Source organism: Danio rerio, chromosome 5 (assembly GCF_052040795.2).
Source record: "Danio rerio strain M-AB ecotype USA chromosome 5, GRCz13ab, whole genome shotgun sequence".
NCBI classification, from domain to species: Eukaryota; Metazoa; Chordata; class Actinopteri; order Cypriniformes; family Danionidae; genus Danio; species Danio rerio.
Genome location: NC_141025.1, coordinates 2,332,501 through 2,358,239, shown reverse-complemented (window position 1 = coordinate 2,358,239; position 25,739 = coordinate 2,332,501). Strand labels below are relative to the sequence as shown.

Below are 25,739 nucleotides of genomic sequence, written 5' to 3'. Positions count from 1 at the left end.
TACTATAGAACGCCATACTATAGAATACTATGCTGTACTATACTATACTATACTATAAATTATACTATACTATACTATAGAACACTATACTATAGAACACTATACTATAGAATACTATGCTGTACTATACTATACTATACTACACTATAAAATATACTATACTATACTATAAACTATACTATACTACACTATAGAACACTATACTATAGAACGCCATACTATAGAATACTATGCTGTACTATACTATACTATACTATACTATAAATTATACTATACTATACTATAGAACACTATACTATAGAACACTATACTATAGAATACTATGCTGTACTATACTATACTATACTATACTACACTATAAAATATACTATACTATACTATAAACTATACTATACTACACTATAGAACACTATACTATAGAACACTATACTATAGAATACTATGCTGTACTATACTATACTATACTTTACTATACTACACTATAAATTATACTATACTATACTACACTACACTATACTATACTATACTACACCGTAGAACAATGTACTATAGAATACTATACTATAGAATACTACGCTGTACTATAGAGTACTATACTATACTATAGAGTACTATACTATACTATAGAGTACTGTACTATACTATACTACACTATAGAATACTATACTATACAAAATACTATACTATACAATATACTATACTATAGATTACTATACTATAGAATCCTATACTATACTATACTATACTATACTATACTATACTATACTATACTATACTATACTATACTATACAGTTATTTTATTTTTTGCTCATTTACTGGCCTAACCGTCGTTTATTCTCATCTTAAATGTGTCATGTTTCATCCTAAATTTATATTTACTTTAATTTTCACTCGTGAAGTGATAATCTCCATGCATTTAGTTGTCATTTTATTATACAAAAGCACAAAGATTCATTTGATCAGTTCATTATTATGACCCATTTATTAAGATCCATAATTATGAAAGCAGCTCCACTATTTCCAACCACTTTATCCCCTCAAAAATGTATGCACTTTTCAAACCTTGAAAACTTTAGATTGAAATTGAAGCTTTTTTTCAGGATTCCCAGCACTCGTAAATAAACCCTGAATATTATATTATATAATACATGAACATATTAAATCTAAATAGGAAAGTAATACAAAATGTAGTCTAATGTAGGAAAGACTTTAAAATAGCAGCTATGTAATGTTTAATATGTGTTATATGTTGGGTTTGTAGCGGGTTTTCCTTCATATTCCTCAGACTTTGCTGTGGAAAATCAATATTGTGTCTCTGTGAGCTTCAATCAATCAACCGATCAATGAAACCAATAGCAACAAAATCAATACGTCATCTGTGACCCTCAAACGTCCCCATTAACTATCGCAGATTCAGATTTCTGAAGCTTCTGAATTTTGCAGGTCGACTTGATTTGGAGTTATGAATGTTGCGTTTAGCATATAATACAGCAGTCATCATAACTGCACATGCTAAAAAATGCTGGGTTGTTTTAACCCAACTTTACTTGGGTCCAAAGTTTGACAAACAGGACATTGGTATTTAATATATTATTATTATAATTATTATTATTATTATTATTAGCACAATCGTCTCACAGCAAGAAAGTTGCAGGTTCGAGTCCCGGCTGGGTCAGTTGGTGCTTCTGTGTGGAGTTTGCATGTTCTCCCCATGTTGGTGTGGGTGTCCTCCGGGTGCTCCGGTTTCCCCCACAGTCCAAACACAATGTACTAAAGGGGAATTGGGCAGGCTAAATTGTCCATAGTGGATGTGTGTGAATGAGTGTATATGGGTGTTTTCCAGTGATGGGTTGCAGCTGGTAGGGCATTCGCTGCGTAAAATATATACTGGATAAGTTGGCGGTCCATTCCATTTTCACATTAGCTACAGACAAAAGTTCATCTGGCATGTTTTTCATTGCTAGAGCTTCTTGGTGGATGCTGCAGTGTACCCAGGAAACCGATGGTGCAACTTTTCGAATGGAAGCTACTGTTCCTTTGTGCCTCCCATTTTCTTCTGCAGTTCCTCCAATTTTCCTTGAAAAAAAAAAAAAACACTTACAGGCATGTCTTGCAAGTGGCAATGTCTTGTTTGTAAGTGCCGGACCATATATGTGCATTTGGATTTTCTGCATCTCCAATCCATGTAAACCTGAAACCAATGTAACTGCCGCTATACTTGGCATTTTCTCACTCTCTAGCGTAGGTCTAATTCTCTTCATAAGTACATCTCTGCTGGATTTCTCTGTTCCCTCTGTGCCTCTTCACCTCGTTTGTTATCTCCTGAGTTCATATATTCAATGCTGCTGCACATCTCCATAGAAGAACCTGATGTAGATGGTTCATCCCTACTCTCACTTGACTTTTTTAAAGTGCCAGTTTTTAACCAGGTGTCCATTTTGTTGATTAAAGTAAGCAGGAAAAAAAAGACAAATGTACAATCACTTAGCGCCTAACGTGAAAGGGCGGGGCTAATGTGGCGCAGACATGAAACTGCGAGATGAGTATGCATAGGTTGTAAATTACGATCTGTAATGTGATTTTTTTCTCTCACTTTATCTCAATGATTTTTTTTTTCTCTTAAAAATATGAAGTTTACCCAAGATAAATAAAAATAAATAAATATATTCTGCCATTACAAACATTCTCTTGCGCACCCCTGGTGGTCTGCGCACTTCTAGGGGTGCACACATCAAAGTTTGGGAACCGCTGATATAAATAAAATCTAAACAGCAAACACACAATTGTTAGGATTTTTACCTAAAGTAAACAGAAAATAGACAACTTAAAATAAAAACCTATTAAAACTGTTAATCTACTATAGTAAGTGAGAGTAAATAACACTGAAAGTTAATAAGTCAAATCTATAAAAAAAAATACAAAGAAAAGCAATTAAAAATGAAAATATTTCCAATTTTAATCATTAAAAGAAAATCTAAATATGTTATTATATTTATAAATATATACATTTAAACAAAACCAAATGCTTTTTTTAAAAGTAAAAACAGCATACACACAATTGTTAAGATTTTTTACCAAGACTAAAGAGAAAATAAATAATCTAGATTAAAAATAAACCTCAACAAACTGTTAATGAAAGCCGGTACAGCCTAGTAAAAGCATTTAAATAAGAGAGTAAGTGAATTAGCAAGTGAAGAGTGATGTGATCTGTGCGTCTGCGCTGTGACTGATTGATGGATTGATTGATTGATCATGGCTCCGCCCCCGTCAGCTGCTGTCTATTGATGTATTGATGAATTGATGGGGGTTCTTTGTTTGCAGCTATTGATTGGCTGGATGAATGTGGCTATTGATCAGCACTGCACGGGCTCCTCCCTCTCTGCTGTTAGTCTGGAGAAGCACACAGAGGAACACTGAGAGCCGGAGGAGCTTCACACACACATGGTACGTGCTGTTTTACTGCTTTGTTTAGGAGCTTGAGCTGAATTTATATTATTGTGTTATTATTATCACACTATATTTGACCCAGTGCTGAGTTAAAACAACCCAGCATTTTGTAGAGTGTTGTTTCTGTGACACATCCCACATGACAAAACACTATAGTCATTTAGAGGAACTACTACAATGCTTTTGAACAGTGTGCTCTAAAAAATGCTGGGTTGTTTTAACCCATTATTGGGTCATTAATGAATACTATAGTTATATATAATACTATAGTAAATTAGAGTCAATACTCTATTAGATTATATAAATGTAGCACTAGCTGCTGTAAACGCTGTTTGTTTTCTTGTATTTTGTTTTAGTTTGTTTACTCTCTAAAAATACTTTGCTGTAACCCGTTGCCGGGTCAAATCTTTTTTTAACTTAAATTTAAATGACACATTTTAACCCAACGATTGGGTTTGTTTATATTTGTTTAGTGTTACAACACAAAGAAATGCTGGGATGTTTTAATGTAATGCTAGGTTAAATGTGGACATATCAAACCACTGGGTTAAAAAGTGTCATTTAAAATTTAATCAACCCATTTGTTTGTTCAAATTATACTCAATGTTGGGTTAAAACAACCCAGCATCTTTTACACTGTAGTTTCTTTGACACATCCCACATGACAAAATACTATAGTAATACTACAGTGTTTTGAACAATGTGCTCTAAAAATGCTGGGTTGTTTTAAGCCAACATTGGGTCATTAATAAATACTATAGTTTACAAAATATTATAGTAATTTTATATTATAATGTACGAATGTAGCTTTATCTGATGTAAATCCTCAGATTGTACTCTTGAGCATGTTTTAGTGTGTTTACTCTCTACTACTGAATTAATTTGTTGTTATCAAATGCTGGCAAGGACAAACCCAATGCTGGGTTGACATTTTCAATTTAAATTACACTTTTTTTTAAACCTAATGGTTTGAAACAGTGGCACAGTGGTTAGGACTGTGGCTTCACAGCAAGAAGGTTACTGGTTCGAGTCTCGGCTGAATCAGTTGGCGTTTCCGTGTGGAGTTTGCATGTTCTCCCCGTGTTGTCATGGGTTTCCTCCGGGTGCTCCGGTTTCCCCCACAGTCCAAACACATGCACTTTTGGGGAACTGATTAACCAAATTGGCCGTAGTGTATGAGTGTGTGTGTGAATGTGAGAGTGTATGGGTGGTTCCCAGTACTGGGTTGCAGCTGGAAGGGTATCAGCTGTGTGAAACATATGCTGGAATAGTTGGTGGTTCATTCTGCTGTGGCGACCCCTGATTATTAAAGGGACTAAACTGAAGTTAAATGACTGAATGAGCCCAATGGTTGGAATTGTTGTAATTCAAAACAAAAATTCTGGATTGTTTTAACATAGTGTTGGGTCAAATATGGACAAACCAAACCTATGGATTAAATAGTGTTATATTATATTATAGAAATGTAGATTTAGATGCTCTTAATACTTTATTTTAAATGCATGTAATTTTGTATTTTGTCCATGTTTTAGATCGTTTACACTCTAAATAATGCTGGGTTGTTTTAACCCACCACTGGATCAAATGTAAACAAACCCAAAAGTTTGGGTGAAAGGTTGGAAAAATAAATAAACCAGCCTTGCATTTGTGAATATTTGACTCCATGTTGGGTTAAAACATCCCAGCATTTTGTAGAGTGTTTCTGTCACATGCCACATAACAGAATACTTTAGTAATTTAGAGTAAATACTATCGATGTTTTGGACAACACACTCTAAAATAATGGATTGTTTTACACCAACATTGGAACAACTATGGACAAACCCAACCATTGGGTTATTTTTTACAACTAAATGTAAATTACACTTTTATTGCAACTGTTGTATTTGTCCATGTTTGACCTAATGTTAGTCTAATGCAACCCAGCATGTTTAGTGTGTAACCCAGTATACTGTAGTATGCTTTAGTTTTTACTACAGTAATCTGTGGGGTAGAATAGTTGCAGAACACTACAGCACTGGGTCATTCGTGTATTTTACTATAGTTGTTGTTTTACATTTTATTTAAAAAAAATTTTGTCTGTTTTCATGGCTGGATGGACAGATAGATGGACAGATTGATTGGATGGATGAGGGATGGATGGAGGGTTGTATAGATGGATAGCCTGATTGGATGGATGGATGGATGGATGGATGGATGGATGGATGGACAGGTTGATTGGAGAGATGGATGGGAGGATGGATAATTGGGAAGAAGGATGGAGAAATTTATGGATGGATAGACTGATTAATTGTATGGATGGATGGACAGATTGGTTGGAGGGGAGGATGAGCGGATGGATGGGGGGATGGATAGATGGATTGATTGATTGTATGGATGGATGATAGGTGGACAGATTGATTGGAGGGATGGATGGGCAGAGGGTGGAGGAATGGATAGATGGATTGATTGATTGATTGTATGGATGGAGGATTGGTGGACATATAAGAGAGATGGATGGAGGGGCGGATGGATGGCCAGAAGAATGGAGGGATGGATGGACAGATTGATTGTATGGATAGATGGACAGATTGATTGGAGGGGTGGATGGATAGAGGGTTGGATGGGCAGAAGGAAGGAGGAATGGATAGATGGAAATAATGATTGCTTGTATGTATGGATAGATAGATAGATAGATAGATAGATAGATAGATGGACAGATTGATTGGAGAGATGGATGGGCAGAAGGATGGAGGGATGGATAGACTGATTTATTGTATGGATAGATGGACAAATTGATTGGGGGATGGATGGATAAATGGATGAAAAGGTTGATTGGAGAGATGGATGGGAGGATGGATGGATGGGCAGAAGGATGGAGAGATGGATGGATGGATAGACTGATTGATTGTATGGATGGATGGACACATTGATTGGAGGGATGGATGAATGAATAGATGTGTGGATAGATGGATAGATGGACAGATTGGGTGGAGGGGTGGATGAGCGGATGGATGGAGGGATGGATAAATAGATTGATTGTATGGATGGATGGATGATAGGTGGACAGATTGGAGGGATGGATGGGCAGAAGAATGGAGGGTTGGATGGATAGACTGATTGATTGTATGGATAGATGGATAGATTGATTGGAGGGGTGGATGGATGGAGGGATGGAGAGATGGAAATTATGATTGCTTGTATGTATGTATGTATGTATGGATGGATGGATGGATGGATGGATAGATAGATGGACAGATTGATTGGAGAGATGGATGGGCAGAAGTTTGGAGGGATGGATAGACTGATTGACTGTATGGATAGATGGACAAATTGATTGGAGGGGTGGATGGATGGATGGATGGATGGATGGATGGATGGATGGATGGAGGGAGGGATGGATGGGCAGAAGGATGGAGGGATGGATTGACTGATTGATTGTATGGATAGATGGACAAATTGATTGGAGGGGTGGATGGATGGATGGATGGATGGATGGATGGATGGATGGATGGATGGATGGATGGGCAGAAGGATGGAGGGATGGATAGACTGATTGATTGTATGGATAGATGAATGGACAGATTGATTGGATGGATAGATGGGCAGAAGGATGGAGAGACGGATAGATGGATAGATTGATTGATTGTATGGATGGATAGGTAGATGGACAGATTGATTGGAGGGGTGGGTAGGTGGATGGGCGTTTTAACCCACCACTGGGTCAAATGTAAACAAACCTAAATAAATATACACAGCACTGTTTACTTCTATTTACACCATATTCACTATATCCAAGACTAAAAGTCTCCCTGTTGGGCTTTAATCGACAGCAGATCATCATGAAGCGTCTCCTGGACTTCAGCTCTGATGGACTGGAGAAAATATTCATTCGCAGAGATCAAGAAGTTCAGCGTCTGGAACAGGAAGTGCAGAGACTTCAGCGGCGGTTGCAGGAAGTGCAGGAGAAAACAGCCAATCACATTGCGCTGCTGCAGCAGCAACTAGCCAATAAGACACAAGATGTAGAGGTAGGCACATTTGATGATTATTAGTGATCATTAAAGTCCGGCCTGAACCGGAAGTTGCTCAGACTGTTATTTCAGCATGCTGATGTGCTTCCAACTGAAACTGAATATTGAGTAGGGGGCGGAGCTTTCTTTTTTGCATCATTCCCTCATCGCAAACTGAAAGGTGCAGTATGTAAGATTGACACCCAGTGGTTTAACTAGGTATTGCACACCAAAATCGAAACACTTTTTCACTCCGACTCCTCCGATGCAAATGCAGGTTGCCAGATTGACAACTCCTACACGTATCGTATACTAGTTACAAGCGACGACGTGATAAAAGATATATTTTCCATATTAAAACGTGTTTTTGACCTACCATCACCTGAAATTTTTATTTTAAAAAGTTTCAATTTGTCACGGCTGAATAACAGAAATTTCTATGACAATTATCACCTCAAGTACTGATTATGTATGGAATAAAATCCAAATGCTGTCATAAATATTTTGTACGTAAATAAAAGTTACGCATCTGTAATTATAAAATCGTAAAGAAGAACGGAATGCACTCGTAATTTTGCGAGGGTAAAATTCTAAAATCTGCGATTAGAACAGACACAGATACGACATTTCTTTGTCTGTTTGTATACGACTGATACATTTACGATGGGTGTACTTTACAAACACAAAATACAGTTTACCATGGGCACGAAGACCTGATTACGAGTACGAATCAAACAGCGGCACTCCACTGTCAAAATTACATCACGCTGTCACAGGCAATAATAACAAACAAGCGAGAGTTATTGATTACAACAGTGCGCTTGCTGGACACTCGAGCCTCACACACAGTCTCAGGTAAGATTTTTGTTATTCCCTCTTTGAGAAATGTCCGTCATGAGCTGTATTAAAAGTTAAAACGTAATGAGGTCCATTTTCGACATGTTTCCTGGACAATTTACAGATTAAAAATTATGAAGGGGTCGAGGATAGTGAGCATAATGTAAGTTAACATCACAGGCAGCGAGCACAGAATTACTCAGTGATTATAAGTCATTTTTAACTGTTTAAATCAATAAAATAAACATCGACTAGTCTGAACTGTGACCAACACATATCAGTCACTCAGCATTCTACATTTAATAATTTCAAAGAGGTTTAATGTGTATTAATCAGATTATAAGCATAACCATTTTGCTGTGAGTGCACTATTCTGTGCTTCTGAATCATAGATATATACACTAGATGTCGCCTGGCCTATTGTTATCTATTGGACGGAATGCGTCAATAGCGCCGCCATCTTGCTACAGGGTAGAGCTCCTTTGAAATGAATGCGGGACCAAGGTACAGTGGAGGACTGTGGCCATGCAAAGTCAGAGATATACACATATACACATATATCTATGATCGGGAGTTTTCCTGGATGTTAGTGTGTAATTTTTTTTTTCTAATTACGTAAATTATAATTTTACATCACTTTTCTACATTGATGGATCAGTGACCGCACGGGCATTCCTGACAAAAAGCTTGTGTTTGTGTGTACAGAAATGTACTATTCACCCTCCCTGTTAAATCTGATCTAGTCCTGAAACACAGCTCCTCTCCTGCTTTCACTTCTCATACTGACGGAGGGAGCGATTCGCTTGTGAATGAATCCCCCGAACGACTCTTTCACTAACGTTAGCAGACAATAGTACAAGTTTCTGGCATCGCAGCATCTCGTTGTCATATTTCTTTTGCATTGTTTGCTGATTTTATTCAACAAAACTAGCATAAGCCGAGTGTTTAGTGCGAGTTGGAGCTGCTTTGCCGTATGGTGAATGCAGTAAGTGACTGTTATCATCAATAACGTGACCTGATTAGCACAAAAGCTCAGAACATACAAAAACAGAAAAAACTTAATATTACCTATGAAATCTTCTGGCTTTGTGCTTTGTTTTCTTTATTTGCTTGTTACACTCGTAGACAGCGCTAAAGTCCCGCATCTTCAAGTAATAACTCTGTCTTGACTAGTGCGGTTGAATGACATTTGTCCTGGGAGCACTGTACCAATGTGGCGATGCTATTGACGCATGCTCAGTGTCCCTATGCGATATCTAGTGTATATATCTATGCTTCTGAATGGCTGCGTTTCAATGTTTCTGTCGGGTTGTGTCTGGTCTGGATAGCCAAAGTGCTTGTCACTGGAGTTTTGTGCTTTGAGTGTTGCTTAGACATGGTCTTACAATCTAAGCTGTTCAGCTAATGTTAGTCATAATTATAATTTTTAGATATTAAAATCCACCTTGTGTATTTTTATATTTCTGAATCTGCATCTCATTTTGGAGGCTGCTGCTGTCCTGTGGTCTTTGTTTTGGTCTCTATAACTCGCCCACTGCCAGTTAAACTAATTATATTTCAACACTTTGGGTTGCCAGTTAGTGGAAAACAGAAGCTGCGTCTGAAATCACATACTTCCATACGATTTGAAGTTTATTTATAAACTAATGTCGAGAGGATCACGTGCTTATGACTGCTTGCTGCCAGCCCCGCATTACCCAGTTTATGATTCACCAATCAGACGATTCCTAAGCCACTATAAATACCCTAAGTTCCATATGACTGCCATGTTCATTTTGAAGAATCCCCCCTTCCACCCCTACTCCTCCTCCTTTCCTAGATGGGTGGCACGGTGGCCCAGTGGTTAGCACTGTCGCCTCACTGCAAGAACGTCACCGGTTCTAGTCCTTACCAAGCCAGCCAACATTTCTGTGTGGTGTTTACACGTTCTCCCCGTGCTCATGTGGGTTTCCCCCGGGTTCCCCGGTTTCCTCCCACTGTCCAAAAACACCCAGCTTAAGTTAGTTGACTAATCCAAATCAGCACCATAGACATGCTCCTAGTAAGTAGTTATCTCTTAAGAGCGATCACTATCTGTTCATGAGCTACTACAGCAGGGGAGTTCTCCACATCTACCTGAGCTCAAACTCCCCTCTCGCCTTGCAAACGGGAGGGAGCCCCGGGCTCGAGGATCTTATGAGCTCCTGGGACAGCACGCCAAACACGCTTTATAATCCATCATCAGCTTTCAAGTGTCAACTCTTGAAATCCCTGCTGAAAATAACAGCTTAAACTAGCCTAGGCTGTGCAGACTTTCATGGACCATTACCACAACAAGTGGTTTCAGTGGATTAACCTGAACGGATTATTAATAAGAATAACAACACGTGCTTGCAAAATAAACATTGTAATTTTGATTTCAAGCAGACTTTAATCAGACTGACTGATGTGTTTATGCATGTGTGTTTATTATTAGAGACTTCAGGTCAAGCTGCAGTCACAGCAGGACTACGAGAAGATCAAAACTGAGCTCAGGTATTAATCAAACACACTCTCGCATCATATAATCAACAATATGTGTGCTCTCAAAATCATCATTACACCTTGTTATTCTCCTCCAGGAGTTTACGAGCTCTGACACAAACTGATCTTCATGTTGTTTCGGTAAGTAAAACTCTTCACTCCTTCCAGAATTATGGAGAAGCATTTTGCATTCAATTTTTATCTTTGCTTTCTCACTCAGACCAGGAACATGGTTCAGTCCTGCATGATTTTATCTCATGGTGTAATAAAATGAGACTACACCTGAATGTGTCAAAAACCAAAGACATTCTTATCCACTTTGGCAAAAAAAAAAAAAAAACACCTAGGGGCTATTTCATAAAAGTGGTTAAGAAAAGTGGGGATTAAAGTGTCAGGGTTCTGCGACTCTGGTCTTGTAAATTCTTGTTTTGGTGGCAGAGCTCGGACACTACCCATGTCTGGTCCTGTTTCTGTCTCTGTGTGCGCGCGCGCCGTCGTGGGTGTACGCAGAGTGTGCGTGCTCCTGCTTGACGCGACCGCGCGCGCGCTCTGCGTCCCTCAGACGCGTGCGCTCTTGTACTCGTGTTTGTGTTTTCGTCTGTCAGCAGCGTGGTGTTTCATTCCCAGCGTCTCAGTCTTGTTGGTTTCGGTTTTGGTCGGCGCTGGGATAAAGCATGCACGCTGCGTCTGTGAGCGCACGGTGAGTGTTTTCATTCATCGTGTGCTCGTGTCTTGCGTCTTTTGTCAAAGCACGTGGCTCGGTGTTTACATTGTTGTCACGTGCTTTTGTCGTGTGCTTCAGTGTTGTGTTATGTGAGCGCATGGCTTGTATTGTCTCTCTGTGTCATGCGCTCTCCCGTCTATTGTCTAGTCCCACCCTCCTTGTTTACTCATTATTAGTTTGTCATGTTCACCTGTGTGTCATTTACTTTTTGCTTTATAATCCCCCTCATGTTTTCAGTCCTTTGCCAGTTCGTTATCTAATGTCTACACTCCCCGTGTTCCTGCTCCAGTCTTGCCTTGCCTTGTCTTGTCAGCCCAGCCAAGTTTGTGTGTTTTGTTCATGTTTTCCCCCTCGGGGTAGTTTTGTTTTGCCTTTTATTTTTATTTTACTATTAATAAATACCCATTGTTTCTTTGCACTTGAGTCCTCGCTCCATTTTCCCTTCACCGACCGTGACATAAAGTCAACTTTATTATTTTCAAATTTACTATTAAGTGACTATAAAGTTTTCATCATTATTAAGAGGTTAAGTGAATTTAAATGGCATCAAATTATGGCAGGTGAATGTTAACTTTACTTTGATAAAGGTTGAACTTAAGCCTGAGAGTTAGCCTGCCCCGGACCAGGCTAGTTTCCCAGCACAAGTTGCCAGGGTAACTAAGTATGAACTATCGTAAATTTGATTTATGAAACCGAATCCGCCATTAATAAACAAAAATAAGCCTGGCTTTTTCTGTAAGCTTGGTTTATGGAATAGCCCCCAGCTCTACAAAGGGTGCTAATCAATGACACACAGGTAGAGGTTGTGGAGGAGAACCAAGGAACAATTATTGACAACAGTTTGAAATTTGATCAAAATACACATATAATTGTTAATAAGGCTCATCAAAGACTGTTCTTATTGCGGAAACTTGACTCTTTTAATGTAGAGAAAGTTATTCTTAAGACCTTTTACAATTCATTTATTGAAATTATATTGTCCTTTATTTGTTGGTTTTATTCACTGTCCATAAACAAGAATCGTCTTCAAGGCATAGTTAATTTATGTTTAAAGATTTTGGGAGTTCCCCTGCGAAGTTTTGCATACTATTACGAACAGCAGGTGTTGAGGATGGCACATAAAATACTAGGAGACAGCACACACACCCTAAATAAACATTTTCAGTGGATGCCCCTTGGTCGACGTCAATAGGACAAGATGTTCCACAAATCGTTATGAATTTACTTTTGTGCCTGAAGCAAGTAGGTTATGTAATAAATGTAGTTAATCGATGGACTATTATTTGTTTTTTGAACTTGCTGTTAAGTGTTGATGTTTATTGTGTTAAGTGTGTCATTCTTGTTATACTATATGTCAGGGCCGGAGTGGGACTCCTTTTTAGCTCTGGAGTTTCAAGCCTTAGACCGGCCCACCTCAGTCGACGACTGACTATATTAAAATAAAGTCATTTCCAATTCAGTTTCAAATGACACTAACACATCTGTTTCAAGGACAAAGCTGCTTTAGAACTTCAAATGTTTTTCATAAATATGAGAACATTAATTCTTTATCGATATCCAGTCCTTTGTAACAGTCGTCACACACACAAAAAAAAAAAATGTATCCCTACATAAGTAACCCAAACAGTATTTTATGTCTTAACACTGAAAATTAAAAAAACATATCATTTTCTAGTGAGGATCGAACTCGGGTCAGCTGCATCATTACGTAACGTGCTAACCACTAGACCACGATGGCTCTGTTAAGCTATGTGATGTTATCTGCTCCTATTGATGTCTACTCTTTTTGTACCCATTTTAGATTTCTGATCAAGTTATATCAGATTTATTAATGTAGTGAATCATCTGATTTTCATTGAGCAGGTGTAATATTCGTTGATATTAATTAATATTCAATAAGGTGCCTTTGTTTGGGGTGAAATGGGGTGCAGCTCGCAGGTTAATGATCATCATTAACCTGCAGGCTGCATTTTGCTCACGGGGCTGCGAGAAAATAATAAAAAGAGCGGAGCTGCGTCAAAATAATGATTAAAAAGAGTGAGGTTATGCTCAAATAAACAAATAAATTTTAAAAAGTGCAACTGCTGAGAGTGCAAGCAGCTAGGGACACCGGCCCGGCCCACCGGGAATTCTCCCGGGTCTCTTGATTAGCCAATCCGAGCCTGCTATATGTGAAGCACCGCCATGTCGAAATGAATTGCCCCAAGGGGATTAATAAAGTTTTAATCTAAACTAAACTATTTTGCGTAAATTAGAATACAAATGTGTAATTTACAGTAAGCTAAATACATCATTAATGTAAACTAAATGCTTAATTGTGATTTGATTGTGTTACTAATTGCTGTTTAAATTGTTATTGACAGTAACAGAGTGGACATTTTCCAGCTTTGTATCACTGAAATCATAAATACTACAGAAAACAGAGTTTCCTGCAAATGTTTATTTCGCTTAGTAGAGTAAACACACACAAAAAAGAGGAAATTTAGGCTTAATTATATGATGATAATTGAAGCTGAACGATTCAGAAGGGAATAACAGTCAAAAATAGTTATAGTGGGAGTTTTAAAGTTAAGATTTACAAGATAAAACATCCATAAATACACATACAAGCATTATTTTTTAAAGGTAACTTAGTAGTATAAGTATGTTAATATTCAACACAGTTTCAATAAACTTTTATAGTTTTTTCTATAAAGTTGTTTAATCTTGGAGACGTAAAATGTACCCGTAATTCTAGAATATGTTTGTCTTAGTATAAAAAAACATGCCAGATTTCATGCCATTTGTGTAATTATTTTAATTGAAATTAATGATAATAACAATGAATTTGACCAGAAAGGATGTCACTGCAACTGTATTGTCTATATATTGTATATAGTGTGACGGCAGCGCCACCCACTGGTGAGAAATGATTATCAGCAAATCAGATTGATCAGAGTGTATTTGATCTGTTTCAGGTGACTCCTGCTCCTCCATCAGTCTCTGTTGAAAATGGTGAGTGGTGTAATTGATGTTTAATTTGACCCAATGTTGGGTTACTGCCACTATTCCAGCATATGTTATTACGCAGCGTATGCCTTTCCAGCCGCAACCCAGCACAGGGAAACACCCATATACATTCATTCACACACATACACAACGGGCAATTTAGTTAATCAATTCCCCTATAGTGCATGTGTTTGGACTGTTGGGGAAACCAGAGCACCCAGAGGAAACCCACATCAACAAGGGGAGAACATGCAAACACACAGAAACATCAACTGACCCAGCCAGGGCTCGAACCAGCGACCTTCTTGCTGTGAGGCGACTGCTCTACAGTGTCACAGTCGGATTGCAAAATGTAATTTAAATTTAATATCAAAAAAATTGTGTTGTATTTTCCTTAAATTTCTTATATCAATGTATTATTATAACATTAATAATATAGTAAAAAATAACTTAAGCAAAATAAATCTTTATTTAATGTTTATTTACAATCTTATTGTGAATATTATAATTATAAAACACCAAGATATAAATGCATTCTATGCAGGGCTGTTGTAACCCAACTATGGGTTAAAAAGAAAGTAATGTTGTCTCCAATTAATGGACACACACAAAAATGCATGTCCAATATTGTGTTAAATGTTTTCTGTAAAATGTAATGGATACTTTTTAACCCAACAGTTGGCTTTATTCATATATTGGTCCCAATGTTGGGTTAAAACATATTTTTATTTTTTGTATTTATTTTGTTCTTATGAATAAAACATTTATCTTGTTTTTATTTATAAATATCATTTTTATAATATATTTTATTTAGTTTTATTGACATAAAATAGGACAATATAATACAACGCAATAATATTTAGATCTTTTCTATTTAACTTTTATTATTATTATTAGCAGCGCGGTGGCGCAGTGCTGTCGCCTCACAGCCAGAACGTCGCTGGTTTGAGCCTCAGCTGGGTCAGTTGGCATTTCTGTGTGGAGTTTGCATGTTCTGCCTGTGTTGTCATGGGTTTCCTTCAGGTGCTCCGGCTTCCCCCACAGTCCAAACACAAGCGCCATAGGGGAATTCGATAAGCTAAATTGTCCGTAGTGTATGTGTGTGAATGAGTGTATGGGTGTTTCCCACTGATGGAAGGGCATCCGCTGTGTAAAACATATGCTGGATAAGTTGGCGGTTCATTCCGCTGTGGCGACCCCTGATCAATAAAGGGATTAAGTTGACAAGAAAATGATTTATTTAACTAATTATTATTATTATTATTAATTATTGATTTTTATTTTTTATTTATTGGCCTCAATCCCCAGTTTAGAAACCCCAGCTCTAAACAAATCCCTATCTTAGCTGTCTTTTCCAGCATAAAAACACACATAAAATCCACAGACCAAAAAAAATTAAAATTTTTACACCAGCATGTGCTCAATCTGTTTTCACCTTCTCTATCATTTTCCTCAGATGATGTGATTGAGGTGCAGGTCAAAACACCAGACTTTCATCACTCCTTTGGACAAGAGGAAGAGCTGCATGAATCCTTCTCCATCATCTCTGGCCGCCCAGTGCAAAACTGCAGATCTTCATCATCATCATCTTCTTCTCCTGGGAGTCTTCAGATGGTCATTAAAGCAGATCCGGATTCTGATGTGTTTCTGGATTCTGATGAGCAGGAGCTGGACACGCTGCAGGTCACGCAGCAGGTCAAACAGGCTCTTCAGAGCAGGAACATCGGCCAGCGGGCGTTCGGTCACTATGTTCTGGGTCTTTCTCAGGGGTCCGTCAGTGATATTCTGGCCCGACCCAAACCCTGGAGCAAACTGACCCGCAGAGGAAAAGAGCCTTTCTTGAGGATGAAGCACTTTCTGTCTGATGAACACAGCATGAGGACACTCAGCGGCATCCAGGAGACACTCAGAGGTCAGAGGAGGAGCCGAGGGAGGGAGAGATTTGATTGGATGTATGGATGGATGGATTGATGGGCAGATGGATGGAAAGATTGATTGGATGGATGAAGGCATGGATTGATGGATGGATGGATAGACTTGATTAATTAGATGGAAGGATGGGCAGATCAATGGATGAATGTGTGGATGGGCAGATGGATGGACAGATTGATTGGATGGTTTAAATCAGGGATCACCAAACTTGTTCATGGAGATCCGGTGTCCTGCAGATCTTAGCTCCAACCCTAATCAAACACACCTGAACAGCTAATCAAGCTCTTATATGCATACTTGAAACACTCAGGCAGGTGTATTAAAGCAAGTTGGAGCTAAACCCAGCAGGGACATCGGCCCTCCAGAACTGAGATTGGTGACCCCTGGATTAAATGGATTAATGGATGGATGGAGAGACTGATTAGATGGATAAATTAATGGATGAACAGATAGATTGAAGGATGAATGGATGGACTGATGGATGTATGGAAACAGTTCGATGTTCAGAATAAATAGTATAATTGGATTGCTGTATGGATGGATTGATTGACTAAGAATGGGCAGATGAATGGAAAAAGATTGATTGGAAGGATAAGCAGAGTGATAACTGGATAGATTGATTGGATGTTTTGGATGGATGGATGGATGGATGGGCAGATGGATCAATGGATGGATGGATGGTTTAATTGAATGGGTGGACAGATGGATGGATGATAGACTGATTAATAGGATGGATAGGCAGATGGATGGAGAGATGGGCAGATGGATGGATGGGCAAATGGATTTACAGATTAGATGATTAGATGGTTAAATTAGATGAATAGGTTGATCGATTGCTGGATGAACAGATTGATTGGATGGATAAGCAGATGGACAACAGGATGGATGGATTGATTGGATGTAATTGGATGGATGGATGGATGGATGGATGGATGGATGGATGGATGGATGGATGGATGGACGGATAGACTGACTGAATGGTTTATTGGATGGATGGATTTTATGGATGGGCAAATGAATGGAAATATTGCTTGGATGGATGAAGGCATGGATGGACAGATGGATAACTGGATGTATGGATTGATTGGATAGTTTAATTGGATGAATGGATGGATGGATGGATGGATAGATAAACTGATTGATTGGATAGGTGAATGAGCAGATTGATTAGAGGGATGGATGGATTGATGGATTAATGGGCAAATGTATGGATGGATAGAATAATTGATTGGATGGATGGATGGATGGATGGATGGATGGATGGATGGATGGACGGACGGATTGATAGACTGACTGGATGGTTTATTGGATGGATGGATTTTATAGATGGGCAGATGGATGGAAATATTGATTGGATGGATGAAGGCATGGACAGGCAGATAGATAACTGGATGGATTGATTGGATGGTTTAATTGGATGGATGGATGGATGGATGGATGGATAGAGAAACTGATTGATTGGATAGGTGAATGAGCAAATTGATTGGATGGATGGAGGGATGGATGGATGGATTGATGGGCAAATGTATGAATGGATAGACTAATTGATTGGATGGATGGATGGATGGATGGATGGATGGATGGATGGATGGACGGATGGATGGTAGGATTGATAGGCTGACTGGATGGTTTATTGGATGGATGGATGGATGGATGGATGGATGGATGGGCAGATGGATGGAAATATTGATTGGATGGATGAAGGCATGGATGGGCAGATGGATAACTGGATAGATTAATTGGATGGTTTAATTGGATGGATGGATGGATGGATGGATGGATGGATGGATGGATGGATAGACTGATTGATTGGATACGTTAATGGGCATATTGATTGAAGGGATGGATGGATGGATGGATGGATGGATGGATTGATGGGCAAATGTATGGATGGATAGACTAATTGACTGGATGGATGGATAAATGGATAGACTGATTGATTGGATGGATGGATAGACGGATGGGCAGGTGAATGGACAGACTGATTTAGATTATTTAATTGGATGGATGGACAGATTGATTGGATGGGTGGGTGGATGAACAGTAGGATGAACAGTTAGATTGAAGAATGATTGGATGGACTAATGGATTCATTTATAGTTAAATGGATAAACAAAATAATGGATGGATAGATGAGTGGAGGATTGTAGATGGGTGGATTAATAGAAAGACGTTAATGTAAAAGTGTATGGATTAATGGGTACACTGATGGAAAAGTGCACAGACATATTAATGCATAGAAAGACATATTAATGCATAGAAAGGATGGATAATGGATGGATTAACGTAGAAATGGATGGCTAAATAGATTGCAATTAATGGATGCATAGATGAGTGGAGTAATAGTAAATGCATGGGCAAATAGATGGATATATTAATACATTGATGGATAAATAAATAAGCAAACATATGGATGGATTGGTGAAGTAATGGATAGATAAATGTGTGGATGTGTAGATGAATGGATACGGTTGGATTATTTAGCCACCACTGAATATTTAAACTATAAATCATGCTTCCAAATGTGCTTCCAACAAAATGCATTGCAGTATATACAGGATTTGCACATAGATGTAAAGCAGCAGCTCCTCTGTGTCTCGTTGAGTCTGAGTGTGTGTGTTTTTCTCATCTCTGAAGGTCTCGCTCCTTGTGTCCGTCCTACAGACGTCAGCTCAGATCAGGCCATCAGGAACATTCTAGATCAGAGCCGCCTGGAGAGTGAGTTCAGAGCACAGTGAATCTGTTCATTACTCATTATTCACTGTCAGTCTAACACATAAACCATTGACATAAAAACATTTAATGCATGTTTTTATTAAGGTTTTTATTAGGCTCATTCAGAACTGTGTATCTTTAAGATTTTCAAATTTATGTGTGAGCAAATTAACTCAACTTAATTAATTTATTTATTAATTTTAAAACCTTAATTTAAATCAAAATCTGACCATTTTCATCTACTCTGAGATAATAAACCTTCTTTAATGATGTCACTTTGACTGATTGGGCAAAATATGCTTAGCCACACCCCCTCCAACCGTTAGTTGGCTGCAAGTGAAACATAAGAGGAATAGTAAAAAAATAAAACACTGCCCCTCCTCAAAATTTAGTTTTAGCTGGAAATATGCCATTACACTGAAATAACTCCGCCTACTACTCAATATTCAGTTTTAGTTGGAAATGTCATTACTGAAATAAACCCCGCCTACTACTCAATATTCAGTTTTAGCTAGAAATACATCATCATACGCAAATAAACCCCTGCCCCCTACTCAATATTCAGTTTTAGTTGGAAATATGTCATTATACTGAAATAAACTCCGCCTACTACTCAATATTCAGTTTTAGTTGGAAATGTCATTACTGAAATAAACCCCGCCTACTACTCAATATTCAGTTTTAGCTAGAAATACATCATCATACGCAAATAAACCCCTGCCCCCTACTCAATATTCAGTTTTAGTTGGAAATATGTCATTATACTGAAATAAACTCCGCCTACTACTCAATATTCAGTTTTAGTTGGAAATGTCATTACTGAAATAAACCCCGCCTACTACTCAATATTCAGTTTTAGCTAGAAATACATCATCATACGCAAATAAACCCCTGCCCCCTACTCAATATTCAGTTTTAGTTGGAAATATGTCATTATACTGAAATAAACTCCGCCTACTACTCAATATTCAGTTTTAGTTGGAAATGTCATTACTGAAATAAACCCCGCCTACTACTCAATATTCAGTTTTAGCTAGAAATACATCATCATACGCAAATAAACCCCTGCCCCCTACTCAATATTCAGTTTTAGTTGGAAATATGTCATTATACTGAAATAAACTCCGCCTACTACTCAATATTCAGTTTTAATTGGAAATAGATATCATTTTACTGAAATAAACCCTGCCCCCTACTCATTATTCGGATTTTGTTGGAAATACGTCATCATACCAAAACAAACCCCGCCCCTTACTCAGTGTTCAGTGTTGTGTGTTGTTTCAGTGCTGGATGAAGAGCTGCGGTCGGTGCACAGCAGCAGCAGCAGCGATGTATCAGAAAACGCCATCAGAATCATCCTGCAGGGGGCGCAACAGCAGATGCAGACCAACCAATCACCAATCACATTGGAAGAACAGATGCGTTGTGGGACACTAGATCCCAGCATTCAGACCCCAGCCGACTTTGTCCAGGGAATCATCCAGAAGGTCAAATATGAGATCGATGAAGACGTTCAACCCCCAGTTTCTCTGTCGTCAGTGAATCAGCCTCATCATGGATGGAGTGTTGAGAACAGAGATGCAGAGGAACGATTTCGCTCTTCTCCGACTGTCTGCGGTCTGGATCTACAGAATCTGGAGCTCGACACATTCAGCATCACACAGAGGGTTAAAAAAACACTCATAGTGCACAATATAGGTAAGACACAGCTTATATATTATAAACATCTAGGTGTCATGTAATAAAGTTACGAATTGCTGTGAGATTACGTTATTTAGTTCGAAAAACATCATTATAATGAAGTCAATATTCTGTTTCAGTTGAAAATACATCATCATTCTGGAATAAAACCCCGCCCCCCGACTCAATATTCAGTTTTAGTTGGAAAACGTCATCATACTAGAGTAAAACACCGCCCCGTACTTAATATTTAGTTTTTTGAAAATGTCATCTCACTAGAATAAAACCCCGCCCACTACACAGTATTTAGTATTCAGTTTGAAATATGTTATCATATGGAATAAAACCCTGCCCCCTACTCAATATTTAGCTTCAGTTGGAAATACATCACTGAAATAAACCCCACCCACTACTCAATATTCAGTTTGGAATACATCATCATCCTGGAATAAAACACCGCCCCTTACTCAATATTCAGTTTTAGTTAAAAATGCGTCATCATGTTAAAATAAAACCCCACCCCCTACTCAATTTTCAATTTGAAATACGTCATCATACTGGAATAAAACCCTGCCCCCTACTCAATATTCAGTTTCAGTTTCGAAATACGTCATCGTACTGGAATGAAACCCCGCCCCCTACTCAATAATCTGATTCTAAATTGTGGCGTTTTAGTGACTGCCACTTTAAATTCAAATGAGATTTTGCTCGTTTTCAAAAGAGGGTGGAGCTACAAATGCCTGTGTGTTAGTATAATGGCAGATTCAAAAACAAGACTAACGTCTATGCTAATGAGGGAGAGATGGTCACTAGTGAGCGGGGTTTTCCTGCTCTGATGACACGTACAAAGGGAGAATGTCAATCAAAGTGTTTCTGCAGTCTGATTATTAAAAATACAATTAATTCATGTTTACCATTAGAGGCTGGATATATTCACACACAGCACTGCAGTAAACCCCTTATGAAAATAATTTTTGAATAATAGGTGCCCTTTAAATAATACAACCTTATGTGAAGAGTTACCAAGCTTTATAGCACTGTGGTCATTTCGTTCTAGAAAATTGACAATAAATCTCAACTCTTGCTGTTGTTTGTCAGGTCAGCGTGTGTTTGGCGAGGAGGTTCTGGGTTTAACACAAAGCTCGGTGTCTGAACTTCTGTCTCATCCCAAACCCTGGACTAAACTCAGCCTGAAAGGGAAGGAAAACTTCATCCGGATGCATCTGTGGCTTCGAGACCCTCACAGCGTCCAGAAGCTCAACGCCAAGAAAAAGAGTGACCAGAGAGGTCAGTATGTGTAAAAGGCAATACAAAGAAAACACGAAGAAGTGAAACAAGACTCAGCAATGTGTGTGTGTGTGTGTGGTGCACCTTGAATTTAATAAATGAGACTCCAGATTTTTTTTAGTTATTTTAACGTTGTGCATGTGTGTGTTTCAGCTCGACTGAAGCGTGATTCTCAGAGTGTGTGTGAAGCTCTGGAGTGTGGTGATGTGTGGCGTGTGGATGCGCTGAAGAGGCCGCGTGTGGTGCTCAGTGTACAGGAGAAGCAGACGCTGTTCTCTGCTTATGAGCTGGAGCCGTATCCCTCACAAAACACCATCGACAGGCTGGCGGCGCAGCTCGGCCTGCAGACCAGCACTGTCAGCAACTGGTTCTACAACTACAGGTGGGTGACAGGTCAGAAATACTGGAATTAAGGGGCGGGAATGATGATGTATTTACTACTGAAACTAAATATTAATGAGGGGGCAGGGTTTATTTCAGTATAATAACGTATTTTCAAATGAAACTGAATATTAAGTAGGGGACGGGGATTTCAGGATGACGCATTTCTATGTAAAACTGAATATTGAGTAGGGGGCGGGGTTTTATTTGGTATGATGACACATTTCAACTTAAATTGAATATTAAGTAGGGCGCGGGGTTTTATTTGATGTGATGACACATTTCAACTGAAATTGAATATTGAGTAGGGGGCGGGATTTTATTCCAGTATCCCAAATTTCCAACATAAATGTAATATTGAGTAGGGGGTGGGGTTTTATTTCAGTATGATAACGTATTTCCAACTAAAGCTGCGGTCACACTAGAGTTTGAGCTTGTGAAATTCTGTCATGCGTATGTTATTAGACATTAAAAACATTTAAAATTCCTGTCCAGAGAGGTCATGTTTTGATCCTCGATTGGTCTCAAGCAGTCAAGTGATGCGATTTCGCAGGTCAGAGTTCACCAAGCTTGAACTTTGCATCACAGCGACCTCCAAAACTTGACGCATGACCCTGCGTTTCCGGTCTGACACATTCGTGTGCGTATGAATGGAAGTCTATGAGGAGAAAAGTCCAGTGTGACCGCAGCTTAAAACTGAATATTGAGTGGTGGGTGGGGTTTTATTACAGTGTGATGACGTTTTTCCAACAGAAATTGAATATTGAGTAGTGGGCAGGGTTTATTTCAGTGAGGTATTTCCAACTGAAACTGAATATTGAGTAGCGGGTGGGGTTTTACGTCATAGTATTTAGTATTCAATTAGAATATGCGATCATGAGTAGTGGGCGGGGTTTATTATAGTATGATGATTGATTTCCAACTGAAACTGATTAGGGGGCGGGGTTTCATTCCAGTATGATCACATATTTCCAACTTAAATGGAATATTGAGTGGGGGGGGGGGGGGTTATTTCAGTACGATGATGTATTTCCAACTGAAAGTGAATATTAAGTAGTGGGTGGGTTTATTTCAGTGATGCATTTCCAACTGAAACTGAATATTGAGTAGGGGGCGGAGTTTTATTCCAGTATGATGATTTCTTTCCAACTGAAACTGAATATTGAGTAGTGGGTGGGATTTATTTCAGTGATGTATATCCAACTGAAGCTAAATATTGAGTAGGGGGCGGGGTTTTATGCCATATAACCATATATTTCAAACTGAATACTAAATACTGTGTAGTGGACAGGGTTTCATTATAGTATGATGATGTAATTTCAACTGAAGCTAAATATTGAGTAGGGGTGGGGTTTTATTACAGTATGATGATTTATTTCCAACTAAAACTGAATATTGAGTAGGGGGCGGAGTTTTATTACAGTATGATGATTTATTTCCAACTGAAACTGACTAATATGTAGGGGGCGGGGTTTATTTCAGTATTATGATGTTTTCCAGCTGGAACAGAACATTGAGTTGGGGGGCGGGGCTTTCTTTTAGTAAAGGTATAAGGGGCGTGGCTATAAGAATATTGCGTTCGAAGCATCAAACTGACGTGAACAGAGAAGGAGCACCACTTAAAACCCAGGAGCAGATGCTTAGACTGTGATTGAAGATTACCATAGTACCATTAACAAATGCACAGATTAAATGTTCAACTAAAGAACATTGTACATTTAGATTTCACACAGACTTTAAGCAATAAATGAATCACAAACAGTCCAAAAGCTATAAGTGTAATCCACAAACCTTTGTTTTTTTTCTTCTGTTAACAGGTCTAGGATCAGGCGAGATGGTTTCTGTGAACCAGCTCAGGTCAGAAGATCGAGTCCGGCTGGTTTGAGTCTGCTTTCGTTGGCTTCAGCTGCAGTCAAACAGGCGCCCAGAGATCCAGAAGCAGACGACACAGACGGACACGTTTCTGTCGGCGTTCAGTCATTCATGAGACTAAAAGAAGAGAGAGAGGAAGATCCAGACTCATTCTGCTCATCTTTCTGAACTCATCACTTCTCAGGACGCTTAACTTCATATAGTTCCCTCTTTTTTGTTGTTAATAATTTATTTCATGTGTTGAACGTATATCTGACTGGCCAAATGTCTATATTTATAGTATGGCTGAATAATGAGTGTTGATTTGTTTAATAACTAATGTAAGTTCATTTATATCCAGATTAGTCTGGAGATTAAAAATATGAACAATGACATTTACTACAAAATAAAAGTCCCGTTTGAAACTCATTTATACTGTTATCTGTGTTTGTTCGTATCATGGTGCTGATTAAATAAAAACATGTACAATATTTCACACTATACATTAACTATATTAAGGTTAACTAGACAAGTCGCTAGACAACAGTGGTTTGTTCTGTAGACAATTGAAAATAATAATTTATTTAGGAGGTAAATATCATTGACCATAGGAGTTTTACATTTTAACTTTCATTCATTAATTTTCCTTCAGCTTAGCCCCTTTATTCATCAAGAGTCTCCACAGCGGAATGAACCACCAGCTTATCCAGCATGTTTTACACAGCGGATGCCTTTCCAGCTGCAATAATCACTGGGAAACACTCATACTCTACGGCCAATTTAGTTCATCAATTCCCCTAAACCCACGTCAACACCAACTAACCCCCAGCCAGAACTCAAACCAGCGACCTTCTTGCTGTAAGGCAACAGTGCTAAACTGTTTTTTTTTTTTTTATTCTAAATAATAATGTGTGTGTGTGTGTGTGTGTGTGTGTGTGTGTGTGTGTGTGTGTGTGTGTGTGTGTGTGTGTGTTATTATCAAAATTAGCTATGATTAATAATACTTATTCATTTATAAATAAAAAAATACTGTCCTAACTCAGCTTGGAGGATAGTTATGAGAAATCTGTATTACATTTACTTGTATGACATTAAGTCATACATACTACTCTTTTAAAAATACTTGCTTTTGAAATAATACTTTAACAATTATTATTATCGAATTTTTACTGGATTACATATTAATCATTTCGTACACAAGTTATAATAGTTTTTATGATTAATATTATTTTTCTTGTTTAATAAATATCCCTTCTTTATTTTTAAAATGTTATAGATGACATTGTATTCCTTCAATGCTCACTACAATAGGTGTTTTGATCAATATAATGTGTTCGCTATTAATAAATATAATTCGCGGACTGTATCCTATCTCCGCTACGCAAAGCAAAAACAAAACATT

General features: G+C 38.3%; 1 protein-coding gene and 1 long non-coding RNA gene across 5 annotated transcripts in view; one reads left to right on the top strand and one right to left on the bottom strand.

The window, feature by feature from the left end:
* Positions 1 to 25,739, bottom strand: part of LOC147843774 (uncharacterized) — a 321,977-nt gene that overhangs the window by 236,100 nt on the left and 60,138 nt on the right. The gene's annotated exons all lie outside the window — the stretch shown is intronic.
* Positions 3,417 to 24,766, top strand: cux2a (cut-like homeobox 2a). 4 transcript variants are annotated; one of them, XR_015490738.1, is made up of 11 exons: positions 3,417 to 3,445; positions 7,264 to 7,458; positions 10,733 to 10,791; positions 10,878 to 10,920; positions 14,461 to 14,497; positions 15,948 to 16,403; positions 19,061 to 19,941; positions 20,172 to 20,836; positions 21,917 to 22,105; positions 22,259 to 22,487; positions 24,304 to 24,766. XR_015490738.1 is itself a non-coding variant. In XM_087253198.1 (11 exons), exons 1-11 carry the CDS (start codon positions 3,443 to 3,445, stop codon positions 24,524 to 24,526), a joined length of 1,929 nt encoding a protein of 642 aa, XP_087109324.1. In that variant the 5' UTR covers positions 3,417 to 3,442; the 3' UTR covers positions 24,527 to 24,766. The 4 variants fall into 4 exon arrangements, 2 of the variants coding, with proteins under 2 accessions (XP_087109324.1, XP_087109323.1); XR_015490737.1 differs by having other exon boundaries at positions 7,261 to 7,458; XM_087253198.1 differs by having other exon boundaries at positions 19,061 to 19,141; positions 20,423 to 20,836.